General features: G+C 34.0%; 1 protein-coding gene across 3 annotated transcripts; it reads left to right on the forward strand.

Moving 5' to 3' along the window:
- Positions 1-5318: 5318 nt before the first annotated feature.
- On the forward strand, positions 5319-15950 carry LOC147382721 (BTB/POZ domain-containing protein At5g48800-like). 3 transcript variants are annotated; one of them, XM_086428728.1, is made up of 5 exons: positions 5319-5895; positions 8251-8317; positions 10929-12101; positions 13298-13860; positions 15022-15950. In XM_086428728.1, exons 1-4 carry the CDS (start codon positions 5816-5818, stop codon positions 13814-13816), a joined length of 1839 nt encoding a protein of 612 aa, XP_086284854.1. In that variant the 5' UTR covers positions 5319-5815; the 3' UTR covers positions 13817-13860; positions 15022-15950. The 3 variants fall into 3 exon arrangements, with proteins under 3 accessions (XP_086284854.1, XP_086284853.1, XP_086284855.1); XM_086428727.1 differs by lacking the exon at positions 15022-15950 and having other exon boundaries at positions 13298-14388; XM_086428729.1 differs by lacking the exon at positions 15022-15950 and having other exon boundaries at positions 5324-5895; positions 5988-8317; positions 13298-14388.
- The last annotated feature ends 1481 nt before the right edge of the window (positions 15951-17431 follow it).

Here is a 17431-nt window from a genome sequence, read left to right on the forward strand (position 1 = left end):
GTCCTTACAATTCTATGTACGATAGGATCGAAGCACGTACTCGAAAATCAAAATGATCGGCATGAAAATCAAGATGGATTGAACTTCGAGACGGTTGACTTTTGAATTTGACCCAGTGGTTTTGAAGATTTCGATGCCGTCGTCTTTTTTCCCTTTTGCGATGGAAAATGGTTTGGCCTTGAAACTAATGAAATCCAATGTTTAAAAATCGAAATCACATATTACATACTACTAATTTTTAACGATATGGGGGTGAAAAAGAAGATAAAATGAAAGGAAATTTGGTGAGTTTTGTAGAAGTCGAGGCTGCAGACGTTTTTCCTTTCTACGTTGGAAGTCAACGATGACCCATTTGCAGTGAATCTGAGGTTGAAAGTAACGAGAAAAACTAACTTTTTTCATTAAAATCTTCGACTGATTTTAGATGAAAATAAGATATGATGAATAGTATTTTTGTTTTAAAAATATTATTTATATAAGTACGGGATGAAATCGATATTTTACCTATTGTTTCGTTTGACAATAACTTAACCATCCGGATTTCAAAAGAGACGAATGAATACTCTATTTTGTCTAATTTTTCGTTCTACATCTAATGATATAGTTAAATTTTATAAATTATTTCTCTAACAAAAATTTATTTTTTCGGCCCGATGGGACCCTAAAATTGACATCGTTTCTATTTGTTTACGATAATTCAACTTTTTGGACTCCAAAAATGATAAATAAATAGTCATTTTCTATAATTTTTCGTTACGAACCCAATGATGTAATCGAATTTTAAAAATTCTTTCTCTAGTAAAAAGTCATTATTTTAACCTAGTTTGACTTGAAAATCGAGAATTTTACAATTTTTTTGTTCAGACTCGCATTTGAGCATGCTTATAGGTTAAAATATGTTTTTCGACTATTTTGAATTTAATGGTGAGATCAGATTTCATTAAAAATGATCAGAACAAAATCTTAAAATTTTACCCTATGTCCCACTTTCAAGATTTTTTCAAAATTTTCCTATTCATTTTTTCTCGAGATACAAATAAAAATTTTGAGATTTTACACAAGTATTGACTAAAGGTGAAGTATAAATGATTTTTTTTTTTAGATTTTTGAAATTTGAAAAGATTATAATGCATGTGCTATATGAATGCTAGTAGACTAGAAAAGAAAGGAAATCTATACTACTTGCTTGAAATTAAACTAATTGTTTTTTGCTAAGCGAAAATATTATATTAGAAATTAAACCAAGATACAAGAGATTTGCTTACAAATCGGATATGCGGAAGATTCAATCTATCCCCCAAGATAGTTTGCTTGGCTAAAGAAGGAAAAACATATAAGTTAGGGAACAACATGGAAAAGTTATAGGAAATGGTAAATTTAGCTAAGGCATCAATTGCAGCATTACCCTCCCTCCATGAGTACTAAATTTTCTAGTTGAAATCTAATTGACACTTTGTGGGCTTAAATGTCAATTACCATAGTCGAGTCTCAACAAACTATGGACAGAAAGGTAATTGACACTTTGTGGAGACCATAGGTCAAAACGAAAAAACCAAGGTTGCAAGATTCTGAAGGCTTAATGCATGGGTAGAGTTGGAAAAACTTTGTGTTTTCTAAGGAAAAAATAAATTAAGAAAGAGCTTAAGAGGTAAATTTTCTAAAAAAGTTAGAGCACTCAAGTGCATTCATTCCAAACATAACTGTCTAATTGATTAAACTTTACATGAGTGAAGCCCAAAAATACAATTTTTACCCCGACATTAGGTAATCAATGGCCAAAGTAAATTTAAGCCTAATCAGTTGGTTACAAAAGATTAAGCTCAAATTTATTTTTTTGAAAATCTTTGGTTCTTTTGAAATGGGGCCCACTTGGTGAATTCGAAGTCTTTTGGGTTGCATCGTTCTTTGCTGGATTTTGATGAGCCCTCTCACTCATTTCAAGCAAATTGGGGTATTTACAAATAATATTTAAAATATTTTCCATGAAAAGAAGTCAAACCTGATAGTTATATAAAAAAAATGGGATATACTAGATATTTGAAAAACTTAAACATGACCTCCATTATTATAATATGTCACCCCAAGAATTATGGGTACAAAGCTTAATGTGTCAACCAATAACTGAATTATATTGGTTGAAGGCCTTTGAAAAAAGGGGTGCAACATGAAGGAAATTAGAATTATTTTTTTGATTTGTGCATGTAATGTTTAGGCATGCCCAAGCTTCATAGTAGAAGACTAGAATCGTAATCATATTAAAAAGACCCAAAAATCCTTTTTTTTTTCTTTGTCATGATCAATATCCATGCCTTGTATAAAATCACAAAGAATACTCACTCAATATAATCTCAAAAAAGAGAGAAGAGATCTTATTTGCCTTTAATCTCTTTAAAAAAAAAAAAAGATTAAGTTTAATTTGCACACTTCTATTGCAACAATGGTTTTAAAGTTCATTTTGAAGTCTCTTATCGTCCATGAACGAGACCGAGTTGTCTTCGATGAGTTTTCCAATACATTTGAAACATCTCATTCAACAATGAAAAAAATGAATTTAGGTTTTAAATCTCCTCCGATACATTGTCTTGTCCGTCCATCTCGTTACTTGGCAATACTGAGATGACTTGAGCATACATCTTGGTCTCAGACAAGTTTTGAAACCATGATTGCAACACCACCTTATTATTTCTCTAGTACTAACTTCTACTCAAAAAGTGATTACATACCACAGTGGTGGCTTGGGTTGAATCATGTCTATTTCTTTCTCTCTTGGTCTGCACTTGCTAGCTATCTCATTGGTTGTTAGACACAAAAGCGTCCAACAACATTGAACCCTAGCAGAACCCATATATATTAGCTTTCTCCTTATAAAGTTAGTTGATTTATACTTTTCCCTCCCTTGTCACACTGCCTTTAAGCATGGGTTTTCCATTCCCTTGGCCCTTATTGAAGGTTTTCTTTACACGTGGAGGACTGATGTGACCACTCCAGACCATGTACTTGTCCACTTCATTTCTATGCCATAATGTCTTGTATTTTACTCCCTTTCCTTTTTATGGCATATTTTCAAAATGACAATACTGTCCTTACTTCAAGCTCAATGAACAAACACCAAATTGGGACAAGAAATATTAGAAAAAAAATAAAAAAATAATGATTTCAAGCACTTGAAGAAAAGTGATCTAATCCAAAATCAAAGAATCATTAGCGAGGTTAAATATTAATGGGAGAATGGCTTTGAAATGAGAAATGTTTTGCTCACAAACCTCACAGGCTCTTTATTGTGTGACACGTGCAGTCCAATGAAGGTAGTTTTGTAGATTTGGGTGTGCCCTTAATACACAGCCTAATGTGAGTATTCGCATGGGTGGATTTACAGTGGGGGCACTTGGCCCCACCCCTCACCCCCCACAATTTTTTTTATATTCTTGGCTGCCCCCACATGGGCAAAATCGTGGCTCCGCCCTTGATTGGTCCGTTTTGTGAGGAATATTATTCATATTATAGACTCTTAACATTTGTGATAAGACGATGATGTTTACATGCTCAAAGTCACTTTATACGAAAGAAGTGTCCAATAATTGTTAATGGATTGGGTTTGAATCGGATTAATATCAATATGAGACCAATTCGAAAAGGATTGTATTGGTCTAGAATAGATCCAAAAAGAACTGGATCAGACCATTGTCAAAATGGGGTTTTATCGAATCTTCATCGATGGATCCAAATTGGATCTAATGACAATTGATTAGGTCCAAACCAAATCAAATCTGATTTGATATACAAAATATATATTAATTTGGAGACTTGTTTGCTGATTTGCCTCAGAAACTCAAATCTTTTTGATGATTGGTCCTCCGTTCTTTTTTTTTGAAAATGTTGAGGCATTAGTGTGGTACTTGTCAAATATCCTTTTGACGTTCAAATTAACACTTCAGTTACAAAGAATAATAAAAAAAACTTTCACTATTGCAAAAGTTGGCATTTCAAAATTCCCTTTCTTTTAAAGAGAAAAAAGTCCAAAAGTCGTTTCCTTCGAGATTTTTTCCTTTATTTATTGATTTTCATTTTTCCTTAATTTCTCATCTCAACATGTCACTCTCATTCCTTATTCGTGATAATTGAGATTAATCTCCTTGTAAATCCTTCGGATGGATAAATAAAATATCTTATCAAACAATAATTTCTCTCTTTAGGAAAAAGTGTGATTGATTCACAACCATTCACTCCTAGAATTTTGGGATACTTTCCCAATAAGGCTCAAACAGAACAAGACAACTTATCCTATTCAACGACTCGAGTCTACTATTTTTACTCTAAGGAAGAGTATGTACTTTGCTCATTCGACCAAGTCATGCCGAATAGAGTTGTAGATCTTCGTAGGTACCATATGTTTGGGCATGGTTTGATCCATAGTTAGCAATTCGGTGGACGGGGAAAAAACAGTATGAAAATAAATTGGGTACCATTCGAAATAGTGATGCATCAATTTGTTTGAAAATTTGACGAAAAAAATGCAAGACGGTAAAAATACGAAACAGAAATAGTTCAAAAATAATTCGGATCCAACAATTGTTAAAATTTTCAAAAATTATAATATATATAACATATGATATGACCTAACAATTCTACTATACTAATAAAATTATCAATACTTAAATTAAAAATATCTTAAGTAAACAATTCACAATCACATTTATCCAATAAAATATATATTCGTAATTAAAGATTTAGTTTTAATCCATCTAATAATCAATATAAATGAAAATTATAAAACATGATATCCTAATTAATGTCACAATTATCATGTCCCATGACCTAATTAAATTCAAAAAGAAATTTATTATCGTTTCTAAAATGTTATTAATGTGAAGTAGACGAAAATTTCACCAGACAACAGATGGCCAACAAGTAAACTCCACGATGGGCCAGTGGGGCGATTTTCAACTTAGAATTTTTTTTCCTTTTTTGAGTTTTGAGTTTTAAAGTGATAACAGGGAAATACGACGTATTTTAATAAAATACTTACGAAATATACGTACAAATCGCGATCTAGTTGTTGGGATTCAAAGATTCGCGAAGTAATTCGAATCTTTGAAACCAATGACAATTCTGATCGAAAAGAGTAATATATGTCTAATTTGCAAATCAATCGAGAATTTACTAACTATAGTTTAATCCAAGAGAGGTTTGAATTGATCTTCAAGATGTATAAGCCAAATTACATAATTTCTTACATTTTATTGGATCGAGATATGGTTGATCTAGAACCATCCAATAGGTTATCAATTGGATCCTTACTAAAACCCACGCCAAACATTGATCGAATCGATGTTATTGAATGGATTGGATTTCGGGTTTGATCTGATCCATTCCGTACCAACAACAAATAGACTGGTGGCATGCCATCACAATCAATTACCGTTTGTGAAAAAGAAAGAGCCACTCCTACCAAATTCTGGAGTGCAGCTTGAGAAAGAGAGCTTCAAATCATATTTGATCCAGCAATGAAGAGAGAGAGAGAGAGAGAGAGAGTTGGGACAGTTGTACTGTATACCCACAAAAGAGAGAGAGAGAGAGATGGCCCACTAGTGAGAGAGAAAAGAGAGAGGACCCACAAGAGACTTGGGACAGTTGCACTGTATACATTGCACGTTAGGTGTTTGACAAAAATGGGTTACCAACGCCAACACCATCAACCCCCAGACCACACATACTCTCAATTCTCACTCCATCCATCTCTACTTCACTTTTTTCTTCTTAATTCTCTCTCTCTCTCTCACACACACTCTATGCTCTTTTCTTTCTTCTCTCATCCATGGACTCCAACCATATGCTGCAACAGCAGCAGCTCTCCTTCTCTAAGAACTCAAGGCAGCGATGCAACAACTTCGAATGGTTTGCACTCTCACTCTTCTCCATCTACTTATGCTGTTTTGTTTGATGAGCTTCCACTGTCACCCATGGTTTTTTTTTTCTTTCAAAAGCAGGTTTTCGGATCGGATCGGTTCCCACCGAGTCCGTTTTGACTCGGTCGATGTTCCGAGTTGGACTATTCAAACCGTCCCAACCTGGGTTTCAAAAATAGTTGTTTTATTTTTATGCTGTTGTTGTTATAAACTGGCTTAATAGATCTTACTGTCACAAAATCCAATTTCATATCAATCACAAACTTTTAAATTCAACACCAAAAGCAATCCAAACAGGTTTATTTGGTCAGGTTATATTTAATCTGAACTGGGTTTTCGACCGAGTCAAACTGTGTCCTGACTTAATCGGACAAACTCACACTGACAAGTTATTTCCAACTCGCTTTAGCGAGTTTTAAAACTATACTACTATGTACTGTTAGTTCTTTCAAAAAATGCTATCTTTTTACGTTGCCAATGTTTTTGGAATCCTTTACTCAATTGGGTTCTTACCATTCTTTTTACACTCTACTAATGATCAATAGTGGGAGAAGATGGGTTTATGTTTCTACTTTCATTTGTCAAGATAGGGAAATCAAGTGTAATTTAGTCTAATCCCAATTCGACCATCCATAAATTTTCCATAAGGAGTTTCTCTTGCATCAATTGACGTTTTAAGAATTCAACCTTTTACATTCGAATTCAAAAATATAGTCACTATCAAGGTACTAAACTTAACCAACATGGATAAGTTTTGCAAAAATTCATCAAGTTAGAAACTTTTGGAGTATTATTGCCAAAATGTCGAGAAAACACGACGATATTTGCAGGAAATGATTGATACGCATAACCACAACACTCATCACACATTCTCATACACAAAAAAACATGTTAGAGTAATTTATGCAAGATGGAATAGCTTTCAACCAACATGGATGCAAGTAAATCAAAGACTTAGAATCCACATTTATAATTAATTGTTAAAGAATATGCCATTTATGTGAATAAAATTTGATTAATTCATTGATTTTTTGTATTTGTACAACCCCAAATGTTCTTGTTTAGGGTGGAAAAGAAAGAATATTGGGGGTGGGTTTCCCCACATTTTTGTTCTTTTATATTCCATTTCAATAACATGAGACTTGGCTCTGGATAGATTGGAATAGAGTAACATGATTCGTTCAGCTGACTCAATACTTGGGATCAAGTTTTATACCAAAAATTTGAAAGCTAACAAATAAATATTTTTGAATGCCTCTTAGATCCATCTTCTCAATTTTGCTAAAACAACTTCAAAATACTCAACCTGATGAGTGTTTGATCTAGATTTCAACCCTAAAAATAGTTAATTTGAACTGAATCCTTAAGGGAGTAATTTTGCTCTAAACCTTCTCCAAAAGTTAGCAAATGCAGAAAAAGAGGGATATAAATGCTTCTTTAAAATTCTCATCTGTTTTAAAGTTTGTAATAAATAATAAAATTTATCTAAATATCACTGATAAACTTTTCTTATCAAATCATAAATTGATAAAATTCTGTTAAGTTCACAATAAAAAGACTTATTTTAATACTATTAAACAACAATTATTCTCATTAATTTGGCCTTAGAAAGTTACGAACAATATTTTCATTTCTTCTATTTTTAAGGTCAAACTCCTCATAAGTGAAGTGCATATACTCATCTCAATTATTCATGCTACTGCCCATGTAATTTTCATCTATGCCCTACTGTCTTGTTTTCTGGATTAATCCCTCTTGTATATAGCTATCAAAATCATGCATATTATGATCAATGTATGTCTTAGAAAATTCAAATCCAAAATGTTTCAATGATTAAGTCAATCTCTCTCGGACTCTTATCTTCTCTAGTGCTATTATATGTTCAAATTTAGAGACATCAGTCAAATTCAAGATGTCACTTGAGGGAGACTAAGTTCAAACTGTCCTATTATCTTGCCCGTATGGATGATAACTTACCTGGGTCCAAATTGCCTAGAACTAGCCTATATTGATGAACACCAGTCTCAAGGGAGGTCTAATAATCTTTGTTTGTAAGTCTTGGTACCTCTTGGGGTGTTTGGATAAAATCTCACTAGCTTTGAACTTCTGACCCTTGTGATTTCATATCAGAGTGTCTCTTTATAACTACATGGAAACCCATGTTTGTACGTGTTAGAGCTAAAGAGTTCCATTTTTGCCCCATATGTTCTATGTAAATGGACAATCTTATGCTTCTTTATTCAAGATAGCTGTCTTTTGAGACTTTTCATTGAATGATTTCCTGAAGATTAGATCACATGATGTGACTCTTTTGTGTCATTAATTAACTATTAATCTTTTTTAGGATATTCTCTGATGTTCCTAGTGATATTATCATAGAAGTGCCCGGAGGGACATTTGGCTTACATAAGGTAAACTTCTACGTTGTTATGTTTCACTGTTTTGTTCTTTCTTCTATCTCATTCTTTCTACTATGATGAGTAAGCTACTGTGGTTGCATCCTTTCATATGGTTTTGAATAAATTATTTATTTGAAAGTATATTATTTATTGCTCTTAGAATCATAATAATTTTTTACCATGCATATGTAATGATTAAGGTGTTATTTGGCATCATTCTGCTTATAACTGAAGTACTTCTAAGGAATCACTTCTCTTTGAATCACTTGAACAAGAATTGGGATTGTGGTATCGATTGCTTGATGGCAATGTTCAAGAACTGCTTTTTGCAGTCTAGAAGCATTTCAAGAAGTTGTAAGGCATTTGGTGAAACCAACTAAACGGCAACTTCTGGATGTCTAAAGAGTGAAAATGAGATGAATGAGATAACCCTCGAAACAGTCTGGAGCATTTCTAGAAGTTGTAACGCATTTGGTGAAACCAACTAAATGGCAGCTTCTGGATGTCTAAAGAATGAAAATGAGACGAAAGAGATAACCCTAGCAACTGTCTGGAGCATTTTTCTTTAACTAAAAAATGGGGATGTTTTTGTCCCAAAATCCTGCAATTTTCATCCTGGCTGGCTTCCCACAAAAATTAGATGCCACAAGTGAGTCTCAGCAGCTTTGGCTTTTCCCCCTTTTTTGGGAAACCGAGTGCCTACTAAAGATGCTTTTGATTGGCAGAAAGCCAAAAGCCACTCCCAAATGCTGTTCCAAACACAACCTAACATAATCATGCTAGCCGCATGTCCTTGGGAGATTCATGGTCTGATCTACTATTCATAATTGTTTCTGGTATGGTCTTCATAGAATCTTTATTGATTCCAATGGGGTGATAAATTAATGTAGAGAATGTAGTTCTATATTCTTGTTATCTTCAACTACATGTACATTTATTTACTCTTACAAAATGTAGTTTTATCTCTTTGATTAAGCGTAAGTGCGTAGATCTAGAATGTAGAAACCAGTGATGTAAATCCGCGAGTAGGCATCATTCAGCTAGCATTTTGGATTATATTTGCTGGATGTTGCCACAAGGTTATGTACATCAGAGCTTTCTTTTTGATGTTGTGTTCACAGAAGCATATCACTACAGTGTGATGCACCCTCTGTAGTGGGTTAGAAAGGAATCATGCCTTCCTTTGTTTCTTGAGTTCCTACTTATGAAAAAGTTGTGGCTACAAATAAAACCAACTTGAGTTTGTGGTTTAATGCTAGGATTCCAGTCAGAGATCCTCATAGATTGGAAGATTTGCTGCAAATTTTTATAACAGATGATGCATGTGGATGTGTTCAAAGTATTCTTAGTCTTGTGTTAATATCAACTAATGGTTGTTTAGTGATGACTGGTAGTGAAATCTGCAGACTGGGGAGGATAAGAACAAATCCATTTTGTAGATAAGATATTGTAGGAGACAAGAAGTACAGTGATCTTCACAATTATGTGTGGGATCACAAAAGAACACTATTTTATGACCTTAATGTTATTCCTCATTGTATATCCAAATTAAATAGCCCACTTTGAGTTCCTAACCATGACCACACTATTTTTTTCTCATGTACCATGCATTCTTTGAGGTTAAATAAACATTTATGTAAGTTTTAACATAAGCATTAACATTAGAGAGACTTTAGTAAAATGTTATTTACTTCTATTGAAGACTCATCTAACTTTACTAGTAAGTTAATGCATCATGACATGTTACTGTTTTTTTTTTTTTTTTTTGAAAAGTATAAGATTATATAAAGCACAAAAAGATTACAAAGGAGGCTGAGGAGGCGCCCAAAGAAGAAAGCAAATAGACAAAAGAAGAAAAAACACAAGAGCTACTAGTTACAAATTACAAAGCCTCTCTCATTTAAACACAAAGTCATCAAAGGAAACACCGAAGAACTCCCGATGAAGCTTCGCCCAAATAAGCAATAACCCAAGAACTTCCATAAACATGGTATACTCATCACCCTCCTTACCACGGAATACTCTGTTAGTCCTCTCTTTCCATAGCCCCCAAGAAATGGTTGAAGGAAGAATGGCCCACAAAAGTCTTTTTCTGTGGGAGAAGATATTATAAAACCACCTAACATCATCAAGAAAGTATTAGGAAGAACCCAATGCATATGAAATAGGTGAAGAAATGAATCCCAGATACCACGTGAAAAAGAACAATGGAGTGCATTATGTGAAGAACAAGGAATTCCCATAAGGCCCTTTTAAGCAAGTACTTCCATATTAATTCTGATTTGTTGATTCAAGCACTAATTGGCACAGTCCATGCCTATGAACTGAATACTATGCCATGATGGAATAAGTTTTCTCAATTTTTTTTTTCTTCTATAAGCAGTTTTCCAATTTCATATGTTTTTTTTGTTCGCTATCTTATGTATATATTGACTATTTTATTATGAAATAATCATTGTAATTCGTTTATCTAGTAAATGCTGCAAAACAAACCTTTTAGATGTAAATAAGAAGTATTGATAACTATAAGTGCTTGAGAGTATGAATAGTAAAAACTATTTCTGTTTTGGGTCATTCTAACATCCATCAATGAATTCTGATTATCTTAATTTGAGGAATGCAGTTCCCTCTCGTGTCTCGAAGTGGTCGAATCCGAAGGTTAGTAGCAGAGCATAGAGATTCTACAATTTCAAGGATAGAGCTTCTTAGCTTATCCGGGGGTGCCGAGTCATTTGAGTTGGCCGCAAAGTTCTGTTATGGCATCAACTTTGAGATTACATCCTTAAATGTTGCTCAACTATGTTGTGTTTCCGATTACCTTGAAATGACCGAAGAATATGCTAAGGACAACCTTGGCTCTCGTGCAGAAACATATCTAGATACCGTTGTCTGCAAGAGCCTCGAATTGTGTGTCGATGTCTTGCAACAATGTGAGAACCTACTCCCTCTTGCCGATGAGCTGAAAATAGTCAGCAAATGCATTGACGCAATTGCTTCCAAGGCATGTGCTGAGCAGATTGCGTCAAGTTTCTCACGATTAGAGTATAGCAGCTCGGGGAGGCTGCACATGAGCAAGGAAGCCAAATCTGATGGAGATTGGTGGATTGAAGATCTCTCTTCTCTTCGAATTGATTTGTATCAGAGAGTCATAGTGGCCATGAAGTGTCGAGGGGTTCATCCAGAGAGTATTGGTGCATCACTTGTGAATTATGCCCAGAAAGTGTTTTCTAAGAAACCCAACCTATGGAATTCATCTGGCCAACCAAAAGCTGATTTGGTTGTCGGTTTGATTGGAAACGACCAAAGACTTGTGGTTGAAACAATCGTTAGCTTGTTGCCTATAGAGAAAGTTGTCGTTTCTATCAGTTTTCTTTTCGGGCTTTTACGAACAGCGGTGATGCTTGATTGCTCGATTTCATGCAGACTTGATCTTGAGAGGAGGATTGGGTCACAACTTGAAATGGCTAGTCTTGATGATCTTTTGATTCCATTGTTCCGTCATGCCAGTGACACTTTGTTCGATGTTGACACGGTTCACAGGATCCTAGTAAATTTTTCTCAGCAGGACAGTGAAGATGATATGGAAGATATTTCTGCTTATGAATCCGACATCCCTGACTCACCCTCACATAGTGCATTGCTCAAAGTTGCAAAACTATTGGACAATTATCTTGCTGAAATCGCTGCTGATGCAAACCTCAAGCTTGCCAAGTTCATGGTTATTGCAGAGACTCTGCCCGCACATGCACGCACTATTCATGATGGTTTATACCGAGCTGTTGATATTTACCTCAAAGTAAGCATTTCTTTCGTTTCCTAGTACCACATGTTTAAATTAACCATTTTTGTCGCTTATTAAAAGGTAAGGGGGAGCTAATTAACTCGTAGATGTAATAGAAGGTTTAAAAGAGTGAGAGGAAGACTTCAAAGAATGTGGATGGATATAGTGAAAGCGGATTTGAACACACTTTCAATAGCAGAAGATGTGAGTCTAGATAGAATTGAATGGAGGAACATGATTCATTCAGCCAACCCTTTTGTTTACTATGATTTTTACTTATAACTTATTAAGAGTCTTTTAATTTCGGTCTGGCTTGGTACACTACAAATCATTTGCAAATGTTTTGCCATGAAAATTTTACTATTGCTTGGTAGCCAACAAGAAATCTCTTGTGAAATCATTTTTGCGTTTGGTTCATATTTGCAATGCAATTTTTTTTTTTTTTTGCAGTGATTTCTTGTTAAAATAAAACTTTCAAACAATTTTAACTTGCTCGACCTTGTCAAAGAATTTATACAAAAATACCCTCAATGCTTGTTCCATTAACATACGCATGAATTTAAAAAAAAAAAACAAATCCTTATCAAATATAATATCCTACACATTGAAATTACAAAAATACTCATCATCAAAGAAATTATTCAAATTACAAAAATACCTATAATGCTTGGTACAATAACATGCATATGAATCTACAAAAGCACCCTCATGATGAGGGATATTTTGTAATAACATCGATAGGATTATTTCTTTAATTTTTATATGCACTAAATGTATCTTTACTTTACTTTAATGTATCTTTGATGAGATGAATTTTTGTGAATTCATATTGTAGCAAGTACCAGAGGGCTACTTTTGTAATGTAAAATTTTCTTTGATGAGTTTTACTTTGTAATTTCAATATGCAATTTAATGCATCTTTGACCAGGGGTATTTTCATAAATTTGACTTCATATTGAGGTAACAAGTATGAGGGTATGTTTGCAATTTGATTAATTTATTTGAAAAGGGGTATTTTAGTAATTTCGATATGCATAGATTGGAGTTGAACAATTTTGCAATGATTTGCGGTACTTTATTGTGCCACAAATCATTTACTGAAATTTCTTAAGAATTTAGGTGATCTATGCAAATTATTTGCATTGTATAACCATGCACCGATAAAATTGATTTGAGACTGAGTGTGATCCTTTTGTTATTTCACTTCTCAGGCACATCAGGGATTATCGGATCAGGAGAGGAAGAAAATATGCAAATTAATAGATTTCCAAAAGCTCTCACAAGAAGCAGGTTCACATGCTGCGCAAAACGAACGACTTCCTGTCCAATCTATTGTCCAAGTCCTCTATTTTGAGCAAGTAAGGCTTCGGAATGCTTTATGTTGCTCTAATATGGACACTGACCATAAACCGACACATCAATCATGGAGGATAAGCAGTGGTGCATTAAGTGCAGCGATGTCTCCCAAAGACAATTATGCATCACTTAGGCGAGAGAACCGAGAATTGAAACTTGAACTAACTCGATTAAGGATGAGACTTAATGATTTGGAGAAAGAACATGTTTGCATGAAAAAAGACATGGAAAAGTCTAGTTCTCGTAAGTTCATGAGTTCATTTCCATGGAAGATCAACAAGTTTAGCTTGTTCAACCATAGTACTTCAAGGGGATCGAGTTCACCTTCTAAACATTCACAAGGAACAGATTCTAAGGTGATTGGGAGAACATAAGCAAGCTTCTTTATACTCAAGAGAAACTGCATTCGAGGCTCATGGTTAGTGCTTGTTTCTTCTTCTCTTCTTTGTTCATCTTATTTATGTTCATTGATGCCTTGGGTTAGTCACAGATAGTCCTTTTACGCGGTTGAAATGTTCAAGTAGTTGGATAGGGATCCTTACCCATAACTGGACCATCGAAACTCGTTGGGCTCAAGTGTTTCAATTACCCATGAACCATGACACCCATGCAGTTAAGCGTTGGCTTGGCCTGCAAAAATTTTGAAATCCTTACAAGACCATAATTTTAACATTAGTTTTGGAAGAATTCCCCATTAGCAGGATATCTCTATCTGAAGTAAACAGCATCAATGAACTTGTTCTTTAGTGTTTTTTTTCAATGTGGGAGTGGGGTTTGGGGGTATGTGTCTTGTTTTTCCCTGAACATAGATATTGAGATTGTTCATGTTGTAGGTTTGGTTCTCATTATATAGGCTTTTAGCCTTACCCTATTAATGTATATTTGATTGTTATATTATATTTCGACTTAATCGGGTCAATAGTAAAATCATTTTGCACAATTATTTCATTGATGAACATTTTGGTACCCTCACAATTGCTAGTGGTCATAAATGTTTAACCATCATTCACCATTGTATTTTTCCATCTACAGTTGGATATATCTTCATGTACCACACATCCTCATTAGGCTCAACAACTAATTAATTGATCACTCTACCAATGGCATTTTAAATTATTTTAGTGCATAAATGCTCAAGTAATAGAGTTTTCTTTTAAAAACTATAAATCAGATACAAAAGATTTTAAAAAAAAAATAAAAAAATGTTTTCCAACCCCAGAATGAGATAAGACATTATGATGGTGGCAATATTGATTTACTAATGTTCAGGTCCGATGTCAAATGTTTATTATTAGGGATTAGCTAGTCGGATATCACTTGATACTAGTTGCACTCTTTAAAAAAGAAACACCTTGCACTACCCCCCAAGATTAAAAATGTTTGCACTCTTTCATCTTCCTCTTTTTCTTGATGGGCCAAAGCCTACGATTGGTTGATTGGTTATGCTGCCATTGTTTTTCTTCATCGGTATTATTGAAAATAAAATTACACCTCCATAATCTCCCTGTTCTTAGTATAATCTTCTGCTATTGCACTCCATATATATTGGTTATAATGCTGAGAAAAGGAGCTTTGATAGGAGCAAGGAAGGCTGAAGTTGGTTGAAGGAATTTGCAAAGACTCCATCTGTGAGGTGCAACTAGTTGGAGTAAAGATTTTCACAAGAAAAAAAAATGTTTTTTTTTTTTTTTTTTTAAGAAGTGGGGTGCAACAGGCAACTTTTGATCAACAAGTAGTTCTATGAATGGGCTGGGCTGGATCAAATATAGCCTATGTCCAAGCCGGCTGACCCACTAATTTTGTATATAAATATATAATGGGTTGGGATCCGTAGATTCATATGTTCACTCATGTTTTACACCATTGATGCCATTCAATCCAATGGTAATGACGTGGCAATAACTAATAACAGAATATTGTAACCCGTTCACCGTTCCGCACTCCTCCCTTTTCTCTTTCCTCTCTCTCTCTCACACACATTTGATTCACTCTTCTGTTGCAAGTTCAAGACATTGGGCCAGGTCAGGTCCTAGTTCATGCCGGGCCAAAGCCCAGCACGTTGACGTCCATATCTCGGGTTTAATTCTTGAAAAATTCACCGATTTTTCATTTTTTTCAACCAAGTATTATTCTCCAGATGATTGAACTATTCTGAATAATTCACTTATTTTAAGTTAAAAAGATAAAAAAGTTTTTTTTCTTTTTTTTTAATACGAATTTTACTACTTTTATGAATTTTATAAAACTCAGTCCGGAAAAAAATGCTATTGTAAATTTTATGCTGCAAAGTGTTAAGTTATAAGTTGTGACATGTAACACAAGTAGACTTTGATGGGACATGTTTCAAAATTTTGGAGAAATCCATCATTTTTACGTGACAAATGTCCTTTTTATCTTTAAAAGAATAATGACATGGTCCTCTACTTAATTTTTAAAATTGATGATTTGTCCCTTGACTTTGGTCTTTTTTATATACCAATAGAACAATAACCTCAATGCCCTCATTGTTACCATCACCACTATATCATTACCTCGACCATCACCATTAATACATCAATTTCATCATTACCATATTCATATCACTATCATTTTACTGAACTTTTGAAATTAAATGGATAATACACGTATAAAGTATATGTTGCATATTTTCCATTTATCAAAATTTTCACCGAATTTTAGACCAGAATTTTACAATCCAAAATCGAAAAGAACTCGAATTTTTTACGGATCAATTTTTTTTTACCGTATTCCGAATTTTGCTAACAAGGATCTAGTATCTACAAGGTAGCAAGTCTCTTGTTAATATTGGAGATAACCTGTGTTTTCAAAGAGATGACATGCCCCTTTGACCTAGGTTTTGTTCGATAGACTAAATAAAATGATGGAAATGAAAATCGTCAGTCTTCAAAACTAATACCCAAAATCTCTTGGATTTTCTCCCTTAAAAAAAAAAAAAAAAAAAAAAAAAAAAAAAAAAAAAACCATCATCTTTAACCTCTTACAAGAAATTGTTCTTAAATATTTACCCTTGCCTTCACTTTCAACCTTGTTGTAGACTTTGTAGAAAACTCTTGATTTTTCTATTAAAAATCAGTCATCATCTTCTCTTACCCAAAAATCCATCTCATTCTTTAGGTGTGTTGAAGTGGTAAGAATTGTCAAGTTCATGAACACGAGGGTAAAAGATTTCATCTTCTAATTCCCCAAAAATTCATCTTCGTTGTTGAGTTATGTAGTTCGAAGTAGGTAGAATTTTCAGATTCAAAATGAGGGTAAAAGATTTCATCTTCTATTTCACCAAAAATCCATCTAATGCTTGAGGTCTTTGTGTTGAGGTAGGAAGAAATTTCAGGTTGAAGATGACTGATTTAGGGGATAAAATCAAGGGATTTTCTGCCTCATTTTGAAAACAAAGGGTATCTCTAATATTGATCAAAACGTAAGATGGCATGTTTAAATCACCCTATTTATTTGTATTTTAGGAGACTTCAGTTGGTGGTCAATGGACGAAGACAGACTTCAACCAAAGACCTGCAGACTTGTTTGTCTATAACAACTCAGCTTTTATCTGTCTGACATCTTCAAAGGGTTTTCTCTCAGTGGTAGAAACTCTCCACATTTACTACCATTTTCCTCAAACTGATTTCTCGAAGTGGCAGGAACACATCTCTTTTTCCATTCAATTCTGCATAAAACCACATCTTCTGTTGAATGAAATGAAGGATCAAAATCTGTCTTTTTACAAGCAGAGTTTTCTGAAAGAACAAATGCCAACTAAAATACTTTGATGAACACAAGTGCTTGATGGAAAGAAAACAGCCACCATGACACTGACCTTCATATGCAATAAGCCGAAGCAAAGAAGAACCTCTCAACACAGAAATCATATCTAGAAGTTCTTTTTTTTTTTTTTTTTTTTCTCTGAGTAAGATTTTCGAAAAAAAAAAAAAAAACATAAAAAACTGTAAATCTAACATCTCAGTCACAGG

The sequence above is a fragment of the Akebia trifoliata genome, chromosome 16 (genome assembly GCF_017979445.1).
Source record: "Akebia trifoliata isolate Shusen 1 chromosome 16, ASM1797944v1, whole genome shotgun sequence".
Lineage (NCBI taxonomy): Eukaryota > Viridiplantae > Streptophyta > Magnoliopsida > Ranunculales > Lardizabalaceae > Akebia > Akebia trifoliata.

Coding starts and splice junctions, on each gene's coding strand:
- LOC147382721 (XM_086428728.1), top strand. CDS start 5,816: ATGGACTCCAACCATATGCTGCAACAGCAGCAGCTCTCCTTCTCTAAG. Junction 8,318..10,928: donor GGACATTTGGCTTACATAAG/GTAAACTTCTAC, acceptor TGAGGAATGCAG/TTCCCTCTCGTGTCTCGAAG. Junction 12,102..13,297: donor CTGTTGATATTTACCTCAAA/GTAAGCATTTCT, acceptor TTCACTTCTCAG/GCACATCAGGGATTATCGGA.